The 10,828-nt window shown below is 36.4% G+C and overlaps 1 protein-coding gene across 1 annotated transcript; it reads right to left on the bottom strand.

Annotated features, from left to right (window-relative positions):
• Positions 1-3,207: 3,207 nt before the first annotated feature.
• LOC306909524 (mitochondrial tRNA methylthiotransferase CDK5RAP1-like) lies at positions 3,208-10,820 on the bottom strand. The gene is made up of 12 exons (XM_079483334.1): positions 10,685-10,820; positions 10,254-10,288; positions 9,583-9,683; positions 9,292-9,502; positions 8,123-8,243; positions 7,774-8,007; positions 6,852-6,949; positions 6,704-6,759; positions 6,286-6,416; positions 6,029-6,178; positions 5,630-5,770; positions 3,208-5,249 (listed from the first exon to the last, which is right to left on the bottom strand). The coding sequence occupies exons 4-12, from the start codon at positions 9,495-9,497 to the stop codon at positions 5,139-5,141; spliced, it is 1,248 nt and encodes a 415-aa protein (XP_079339460.1). The 5' UTR covers positions 9,498-9,502; positions 9,583-9,683; positions 10,254-10,288; positions 10,685-10,820; the 3' UTR covers positions 3,208-5,138.
• Between the last annotated feature and the right edge of the window lie 8 nt (positions 10,821-10,828).

The following is a 10,828-nucleotide window of genomic DNA, read 5'->3' as shown; positions in this document are numbered from 1 at the left end:
CTTAATGACGGCCATCTTAAAGAATCCTGGGACATGGCCTTGATTAATTGATGATTTGATAATGTTATAAATGGGCTCAATTGCAACAGGTAGTAACTCTTCTAATTTTGTTGGTATGGGGTCTAATAAGCAAGTTGTAGGTTTAGATGTTGCAATAAGTTTGTAACACAGTTCTTAGATGTAGGGAAGGAAAGAGGCAGGAACCGGCAAACATACAACAAAACATAATTAAACAAACAAACAACAAACATGGAAGTAAAAGACTAGCAGCCACCTCACGGTAGACTGCCGGCCATAAAACATAAACATGTCCGGGCACTCCTGTCGCTCCTCTCTTATGCTTCCTGAGCTCGTCCGTGAGAGATGCGAGACCGGTTCACACACAGCTGACACCCGCTATCACTAACGTGACCGGCCTCGCGCCTATCCTCATGGCTCTCGTCCCGCCCTGCTCACCACATACCCCCATCACCCCTCGCAGGCCGGGGGTACTCCCGAGACTGCGCTCATGTCATCGAGCAATTCTGTATTTATTTGTATGTTTATTAAAGGAGTCAGATCTGGCAAGCTGTTTACAAAACTATCTTTAGTAGTGAAGGTAATTGTTCTACCCTGTCGATAACGACTTAAACGGCTGATTTGCTACAGTGCACAGTGTACATGTTAAAAGATAGTGATTGGTGACATCGTCGCTTTGAGGTGTAATATCTTTATTGGTTAGATCGACTCTGTGAGAGATAATGAAGTCTAGTGTATGATTAAATCAATGAGTGGATGCATTGATTGTTGTGTTACTCCAAAAGAGTGTAGTAGTTCTGTAAACCCCACTGCTAATGCATCGGTAGCGCTATCTACGTGGATATTAAAATCTCAAGACAATTAGTACTTTATCAACGTTAAGAAATAGGTCCGATAAGAAGTCTATGAACTCTTTCAGAAAATCAGTGTAGTGACCAGGGGGTCAATGTAAAAGAAAGCAATGTTTTTTACTTTTGTTTGGAACAATTATGTTCAACGCATGCACTTCAAATGAATTAAATGTATGATGTGTTCAGTGAGTTACAGTAAGAAAGGACCAACCGGACGTGGCTCATGCATATAACAGTAACTTGGTGGGGTACACTCATTTATACCAAAATAATCATTTGGTTTAAGCCAGGTCTCGGTAAGACAAAGTATATCAAAACTGTTGTCCGTGATCATTTCATTTACAATAACTGCCTAAGAATTTAGTGATCTAATATTAAGTAGCCTGAACTTTAGGAATTGGTATACATTGTCTTCAGGGTTAATCACAATCAGATTTATTCCAAAATTATTATTTTGTAGTATTATTTAAGGGACGGATACGGTCTCTATACATTTGGAAGCAGTAACAATTTATAACGGTTGAGTGGGAGGAACACAGACTATAGTTAAAGTTTTGAATTACCAGTGGGAGACGTAGTCACACGGTGCGTAGTGCTTTGAGATGTTGTCAGACAATCCCTGACCTTGCACAGGACCTGTGCAATGAGGCTCATTGGGGGAGAAGGCGTACTTCCACTAGTTAAAACTTGTTGAGCATTTTAGAAAGAAATTCCGTCTCGGTTCGACTCATCCCAACCGCAGATTCAGGCTTTACAAGCCCCTTTTATCTCCGTTTCTCAGTAAATGCTTGCATCAACTTTTGCTACAAAATAAAATCACATTTCATGGTTTGATCGATTTGAACAGTCAAAAAGAACACACAGGGCTCCAGACTAACTTTTTTTAATGAAATATTTAGAAGCGTCAGCAGAACATTAAGGCCAACACCTTAGATCAGCATACAATGCAATTACTGACATTTTCCCCTAAAATAGCTGTATTACTGATACTTGGTTGTGATATAGCTGTATTCATAATACTTGGATAATAAATAGACTGCAGGTGACAGTGGTTTGGTTTGGCTCATCATTTAAATTGAGGCAGACCTTACAGAGAAGCTTTAAGTGCTAAGTAAAGAGACTGTTTAAACTCTGAATACACAAGAATGAATTCATTTGAACAAACAGAAAATGTGCATGTCGGTTTGTATGAAAAAGTATATATTTTATTGTTAATAGTGTAAAGGAATACGAAATGGCATGTCTTAATATGATAATTTTTTTGTGTATTAAGGACACTTTTATCATGTTCTCAACACAATGTAAAGATAACTTCACATAAACTTAACAAGAGCATTCGCCTGTCATTCATTCTTGTTGTAAACGGATTGGAAAGGATTCTGTGCTGTCTCAAGTAATCAACAGAAAAATTTTGTATTCTGAACTCCTCTGCAGTGAGTTTAGTTTTAAACACCTAAAATATCAAATCGAGTATGAGGTTCTTCTTTCCTGGCACAGGGATCCTTCTCTCGGCATCACTCTGTACAGTGAGCGGCAGGAAGAAGCAGCAAATATAATTCACCGTACAACAGGTGACTCCTGAATGAAATGAGTACAAAACAGTGTTTCCAACAACCTGTCACTGTTATCGACTGTTTGGACATGTAAACATGAACACAGTTCGTCTGTAAATATACACATTTACATTTAGGCATTTGGCAGACGCTTTTATCCAAAGCGACTTTCATATCCAAAGCAGTTATCCTATACATTTTACATAGGTATCTGCAATCCCCTGGGATCCAACCCATAACCCTTGTGTTGTTAACGCAAATGCTCTTAACCACTGAGCTACAGGAAACACATGGTTACCAAGTTGGAGGCTGTGTGAGAATAGCAAAAATCACAGCTTTTTATGGTGATTTGTTAGATGATGTCGAGTTATAAGAAACTGAAAATATGTCAATTGAAACGGCTTTATTGTCGTAAATATAGTCTACGAGTTAAAAATACCATCACATGTGATTTAAATCTAAAATGGTAAGAGTTGTTTTTACATGTTTTTGGTGAATTTTATATTTATACACTGTAAAAAATAAATAATTAAGCAAATGTAAAAAAAAGATGCCATCTGATGCAGTAAGACTTTTGAGTTGACTCAACGTATATTATATCATTCTTAAAAGTAATGATACTTTGTTCGGCCAACTTAAACGAGTTTGTTTATGAAATGCTGATTGTATTGTTTTTCTAATAAATATATTCTTGTCACACCAATACCTGTTGTTCAGGCAATTATTTCTGTTTTGTGGATAAAAATTTTTAAATGAGCAAAATGAATTGTTCCAAGTACTGTTATATATTGTAGACCTTTTGGTTTTAGATTTTATTTACAAATGCAATATATGGACAAACATGTTACTTTATCAATTTATTTCAAATTTCATGTGTGACATTGCAATTGACAGTTTATCAATTGAAAAGCAAAAATCACATCTCTACTATACAGTATGCAAGATTTCCACTATTAAACAAGTTACCTTTAAGGTAGACTTAAAACAAAACAACAACAAAAATGCAGTATATCACAATGCTGTTACAATACAGTAACACAGTTTTAAACAGAGTTAAACAGTTCAAACTAAAGCAATAAGCCCCAAGAAGCAGTGGGTTACAGCTCATTGACTGCACGACGCAAAGCAGAGTCATTACAACCCCCTTAGCTGTAATAAAATGCATTATTTTGTGGGGCTTATTGCTTTTATAAAACATTTATTCCATATGTGTAGCAAGGTTTCCAATCCAAATTAATCTACACGAGAATGTATGTTCCATAAAATGCTTTTAGAATAAACCATAAACAAGCGGGGGGCACACAGACCCCAGCAAACTTTGGGTCTTTGTTTGGGATTTATTGACAAAAATATAAATTAAAAAAATAATTGTTTCAATTTAAATGAGCATGAAATCTCTTAACCAAAATAAAATCAGAATAAAAATATATTGGCATCAACACTGCAAGGAACAACATTTCAAAGAATTGGCAATAAAATTTGAAATACTATTCTAAATCCCTTTTAATGACCATAAAAGCTTAACATAAAATGTGTTGTAATGTCAACAAACTCAACCTTTCCCAAACTTTCCCAACCAAAACTTAAAAAAAACCTGTGACACATACAATTAAATTAAAATATATGCTAAGTGCATCCACACCCACACAAGACTTCAGGTCTTTCTGACAAAGGAAAGGCAAAAAGGTATGCCAAAAAACTGTTGCGGTTTAAATTATAAACCCAGTTAACCAGTGTGGAGTGATTGGTCGAATACTGCAACCGTGTGATGGAAATGTAACGCCTCTTCACATATTTGGAACATCAGGTTCCAAAGTAATTTCACTGAAAGTTACGCCCACCTTACCTGCGTTTACATTTGGGCATCTTAGTCAAATCATACCACGAACTGACATAGATTTGGGGGGGTGTGAGGATTCACTTTAAGATAGAATGCATCATTTGTTCCGAAACTATTTTTTTTTGCAATTTTACGTATCTAATACATGCATGAGCAACTTATAACACACCAAAGACACAGAAAAACACGTATTCGTGCCATATCACCCCTTTAATATGAGATTGGCAGGAACCACGTGTTTTATTTACCTCCGCTTTAAAGTCGGCATTAAAAGGAAGTAACTATTGCATTTGTTTCCCTATCGTGACGTATATCCGCATGAACGGCTTGTGAAATGAGGATTTTGAGAACAAATTTGATCGTTGACTAAATGTAAGATGGGAATAGCTAACAAAATGGTGGCACGTCTGAACACGAGTTTGCAGTGAATTGTGGGGTATTATTTCCCACCCGCCCTCACGACATTCCTAGTGACCAGAAGTAAAAAGAAGTCGTTTCTCAGGGAAGAGGTCAACGATGATTTTGATTAAAGATTAATAGGGCACACAAATTTGAACAAAAATGTGTTTGAAGAAGTGCAAAGAGAAGTCACTCAAAAAATCAATGCTCCATAAAAATATGTTTTGTGCCTAATTACACAAAGTAAAGAGAGATTAAGAGATTAAGTTGTTCTCAAAGTGCCTTAAACCAATAATTACTTTGGATTAGCTTTGATTTAGAAAAAAACTAATTCCCATAATAATCTTTGCGCTAAAGCTTATGAAAAAAATCGAATGTCTTGCATAAATAAATACAACAGACATTCTTCCCTGATGACAATTTATTGATTTATTTCAGCATACAGTGAGGTGTGACAGTGCTTATGGAATCTCTTAGTCAGCATGAAACTGTATTCTCAATCAGATGACGTTCAGATGTTTTTGGTTTTCTGAGTGAGGAGTGAATCAGGGCATGTCCTCTCAGACTCTGGGAGTTAGCAGATTTGATCTGTGGGAACATTTGCCAGTGAATATTCTTATGAGGATAGATAAGATAGATAGATGTGTAAACTGTACTAAAGATATGTATAAAGAATACTGTGAGTACGTAGTAAGCATACATGACAGCCAGACGTCTTGAGATCAGGTATTAAGTAGCCGTAGCGTACATTTTCTTCACTTTCTATTGGACTCATATTTGTATTGCTGCTGATCATGTTTAAATTGTGCTGTCTAGATTGAACAACTTTTAATGGAATCGAATCTTAACGCCTCGGAATCACTTATTTTTGGTATTAATTCCCAGCCCTAAAGTTTACTGTCAATATTATATTTTATAAAATAAACCAATACAATAATTATTAAGAACGATCACTTAAAAAATCATACCTTGACTAAAACATAATCTCCAGGTGTAATGGAATCTTTCTGAGGTTTGCCTGGCTGAACAGACAAATCTGCTTTAGGAAAAATCACTTTCACATTTCCATCACTACGACCACAAAGTTCCTCTGAAGATCTTTTACTTTCCTGTAAAATAACAAAATATGATATTAAGACCAAATCACACCACTATACTTTGTGTTATTCGTGTGCTCTTGTTGTTCCGTAAAAATGTCTAAACATCAATAAAACAAGTAAACCTGAATAAGATACTTCTTCAGAGTATGTGTTACTTTTGTATTTTCTTAAAATTAGACTAAAGAAATAGACGAAGGACTAAAGAAATATAAATGTATTGTATAAACCTAAAAACTATGCCATCATGCAGAATGCTGTTGTACTCACTCCTTCCACCAACACAAGCTCTGTGCTGCCGACCAGAGACATGTTCACTTTGGCTGCCTCTTCTCTAAAAACAGAGATGAGCTCCTCCAATCTCCGCTGTTTCACCGGTGCAGGAACGTCGTCGTGCAGGCGGTGATATGCATGGGTTTTCTAGAGTAAAACATTTTTTTACTATGACAATAGAAAAAGAGATAAACAGCTGAAACTTATTTAATACACGTAAACCTCAAACGGAAATAAAATCAGGAACATCGAACCTTCCTCATGCTGTACGCGAAGAGAAAGCCCACGTTATAGCCCACCTCCCTGAGGAGAGACAGTGTCTGCTGATGATCTTCTTCAGTCTCTCCACAAAAGCCTGTGATAAAATCACTGCTCAAACTCACCCCTGAAATATGATAGAAAAAAGCTTTTTAGTTCTATTTCACAGCTGTGTATTCACTTTTTGTCAGATATGAATGAAAACATTTTTTACACACATTACCCCATTCTGCCAGTTGCTTCCAATCCTTTTTTTTTCAATTACAAGTTACATCTGTAATTTATGACTCCCTATTTTAAAGGTATATACATATTTTGAAGAATTCTGTAATAGTAACTATTAACACATTCTTGTCATTTCTCTTCCATTACTCAGGAATCACATAAAGTTTTGTGTATAGTTTGACCAGCTACCTGGTATTAGTTTGCGAATGTTTTCCACAAGCTCAAGATATGCCTCTCGGGTGTAGCTGAAATATTATGGAGACAGATAAAAGAAATTACTACATATTTGCTAATATGTCTATTATTAGGTCCAATCTTCAACTCAATAAGCTCTCACCCTCGTCTCATAGCATGAAGAACCCGGTTGCTGCCGCTCTGTGCTGGCAGATGAATCTGTTTGCAAATGTTCTTTCTTTCCTGAATTAACTGCAACACCTGGAGGGATTGAAAGCAAACACTCACAGGGAGCGAATGTGACCCTGGACAAGGATAATATAGTATCTTAGGGGTCAATTTTTCGAAATTTAGATTTTTAAATGATCTGAAAGCTGATAAATAAGCTTTACATTGATGTATGGTTTGTTGGGATCAAACAATATTAGGGTGAGATACAGCTATTTAAAACACTGTAATCTGAGGGCGTGAATAATGAGAGAATCACCTTTTAAGTTTTAAATCAGAGGCGCTGTAGCAGGCCGTTGCTAAGAAGAAACAGGTTTGTTTTAACGTTCAACACTGTTATGACATTGTGGAGAGTAGATAAACCCCAAAAGCTGAAATTCTAAGCTTTACATCGATAACAAACTTAAGTGGGTGATTCAGCAGCGAGTGATGTTTGTAGCCGTGTTTCTGGCCCTTTTTGTTTGCGATTTTGAAAATAAAGTTCTGATATACTTATGCTAGGAAATTTACAAAATATCTTCATGGAACATGATTTTTTGGTCAATTGAAAAATGTTCACCCATACAATATATTGGTTTTGTGCCCTCACAACAATGTTTTTATTTATAAGATTATTAATAATACGCAAAGACTACAAGGTAAATGCATTTCATCGGATAGAGAATATTTTTTTTTATAAATGATACAAGCGCTTTCCTTAGCCTAAAGCAATATGCTCTCCACCTACACTGTTATATTGCTAAACCTGCCACTTATGAGAAAATGTTAAATTGTACACAAAACCTTGGAAGAGTTCTCAAAACGCCATTACACTAGGATCTCTACCACAAAGCTTGGGGTATTTCCACTACACCCACCTCATCAGGGAAGTCTTTGGGATGTGGTGAGGTGAAGCGTATCCTCATATCAGGATCGATGAGGGATACTTTGTCCAGCAGGTCTGCAAAGCGAAGACCTCCTTGTCTTGTGCGGTAAACGGTATTGAAGCCTCGGCTGAGCTGAGGGTTGACCTCAGAACTGCTGAACTGCTCCTCAGCCAGGTCCCTATAGCTGTTCACATTCTGGCCCAACAGGGTGACCTCCTTCACTCCCTACACACAAAAACACATCTCGTGAACCTAATGCACACGTGGACCTTACTTGCAGGTTTATTTCCGCACAGCCTTTAGAAAATCTGTATGTTGCATTTAAAGTGTAGAGCTCTACCTGATCTGAAAGCATGCGGACCTCCTCCAGAATAGAAGACACCGGTCTGCTTCTCTCTCTCCCGCGAGTGAAAGGTACGATACAGTAACTGCACATGTTATCACAGCCACGCATGATGGACCTGCAAAACAATCAACATCGGTTCAAGCTTTATTGCTGTGTATTATATTTACCTAAATGTCAGAAGTGGAAATGCAAAACAAACTTAAAGGATATGGAGCGATAAAAAGTATAGGCTAGTACAGATTGACGTCTAGTTGAGACATTCAACTGATATTTTTTTTTTTACAGACACAAAGGTATCGTTTGATTGGAAAGATCTAGCAGCATAAAGAATTTATGTGATTCTTTGATCTGCTACTTTCTCTTCATCTACGGATAGATTCCTTTGTGATGCTTATATTACCAAACAGACAGCATAGAGATGGCTGACACAACTAGGGTGGACCATCATCTTATAATACAGTTTCTCAACATTATGCTATTGGTATGCATCCCAATCTAGTTAATTTAGTAACCTAAAATCTTTATATATTAAACAATGCAATGTGACCATGATATGTTTTTTTAATACTGGAATAAAAATAAGCCAGACGAGTCATTCACAAAATTTCATTGCTCAGAAGTTTTTATAGAAGAATTTATGAAGAATTAGCTTACTAAGAGGGCTGTGCAATATTCCGAAATATTGCACATGTGCATGTCGCAATATGCATGTCGCGATGGTTTGCGATAAATGATCGAAAAGTTATATATGGTCAAAGTTTTAGGTTGATGCGGATAATATAGTCTCTATCTGGCATGCGGATGTTAGTTGGGATATGTGTGCGTGCACGTCATAGTGCTCTGACGCAAGTCAATCAACAATCCGCGTCATGAAGCGAAATTAGTTTTATTAATTTATTTTGTTCAAAAATGTCTGATTTGTTTAATGCAACAGTCAAACATGGTTGCAGTGATGCTTTCTTTTTCCTAAAATAATTTGAAATATATGTTGGTTATATCATTTCTTTAATATATTTTAATACAATTTAAATTGATTTTAGAAAAATAAATATTGTATTGAATATCGCATCATTCAGCATGCTATCGCATTAGAACTTAGTCTTTGCTTTAATGTCCTTTAATCAGTGGTGTAAAGATGGTGGTAAGATCTGAGCATCACTTACACAAAAGCGCTGTGTCCCTGTGGAGTCCGATGGACAGGCATGACATCAGCGTACGTCTCTTCCAATGATAACAGCACATTGCTGGCCCTCTGGCCATCATGAGCAAGATAGAGCAGCCGGGGCAAATCTCTGTAGGCATCAGGCCCGGCGACAACATCCACCAACCTCTCCCGCTCCAGCAATTCAGTCTTCAGTCGCTCTGCCATGCAGCCTACAGCAGGACACAGGTAGGTTCATACTGCTTTTCTTCGGTGCACAAAACTATTAAAGAGGAATTGTAATAACAGTTACCTAAAACACCTATTTTTAATGGAGGTTCATATTTTGGACGTCTCTTCTTTAAGGCAGTGAGCTGTTTGAGTCTGTTCCAGATTGTCTGCTCTGCCTTTTCTCTGTAGAAAGGGAAATATTGGGTTGGTGTTCACTTAGGGGTCATTCAAAAGAATGAATCACATAACTTAAATTGAGCACTGTTACTTGTTCGGTTTATTTTTTGTAAATATTTTATCCACACAAATTAAACATGTGGTGATAGAAAATGACAAAATATAGATCAGGATATACAAATCTATCCATGTCCAAAATTCTGTTACAGGACTGCAACAATTGAAAAACTAAAGAAACGACAGCTTGTTATATTTTGTTTGACCTCCTGAGGTCAGTGATCAATAATACGTAATTAAGCTTTAATAATAGTTTTGAAAGAAATGTGTGCTCTTCCATATTTATGTCAATCCAAAATGATTTCTTTAGCGCTTTCATACATTTCCACTGTTGTAAAGCAGCTTCACTATGCATTTTAGAAGCAGACAGTATATGAAATAAAACAGAATTAAAGAAAATGGAAATAAAAGAACACAAAAAAAGCAATAGATAAAGAAAAACGATAAAACTGATATAAATTATACATGGCATATAGGTTACAATCAAGAATAAATGTGTAAATAAGCAATATTCATTACCTCACGGAACAAGTGACGAGCAGCACCACATCTGCCTATGGTGAAACATCAGATGCTAAGAGTTATATTCTGACATTATAAATAAAAAATTTAAAACATGCAAAAATGTATTTTGATTTAGAGAGAGGCAGAGAAATCATGTAACTGCAGTAATAACAGTTTAACTCTACTACTTTAGAAATCTACCCTATAACTACAAGAACCATAACTCTGATCATTGTGGTAAAACTACGGCAATACAAATAGCAATCATTTAGCTAAAACCATGGTTACTACTATTTTACTATACTGCATTACTATTTTACACAACAAATGTATGTTGTGTTTGGGACACTAACAAATAACTGTAACATTTTACAAGGCCATTCCCAGTGATCGCATTTTCCAACCTTTAGTTTGGTGCAATGTTGCTGTTAGAGCATAAACAATACCTGCTAAATGATAAAGCTCAAAGTTCAGTGCCAAGCGAGATTTTGTCTTTAACAGAATTCGCAGGACTACAGAGAACGGGCGAAATCAGACTACAGCCCTTTACTTCCCGGGTACATGATGTCACTATTCCGAGTCCTTTTAAT

This window comes from Barbatula barbatula, assembly GCF_947034865.1.
Source record: "Barbatula barbatula genome assembly, chromosome: 20".
In the NCBI taxonomy this organism is placed as follows: Eukaryota; Metazoa; Chordata; class Actinopteri; order Cypriniformes; family Nemacheilidae; genus Barbatula; species Barbatula barbatula.
The sequence above is the reverse complement of the archived record's forward strand: the minus strand, read 5'-3'. Positions and strand labels throughout refer to the sequence as shown.

What these genes read in the sequence shown, in the direction of transcription:
- LOC306909524 (XM_079483334.1), bottom strand. Translation starts at nt 9,497, where the DNA reads ATGGCAGAGCGACTGAAGACTGAATTGCTGGAGCGGGAGAGGTTGGTG. An exon ending in TCCGCATGCTTTCAGATCAG is followed by an intron (nt 8,008 to 8,122) that starts GTAGAGCTCTAC and finishes TTTTGTGTGTAG; the next exon opens with GGAGTGAAGGAGGTCACCCT. An exon ending in CATTCGCAAACTAATACCAG is followed by an intron (nt 6,417 to 6,703) that starts GTAGCTGGTCAA and finishes ATCATATTTCAG; the next exon opens with GGGTGAGTTTGAGCAGTGAT.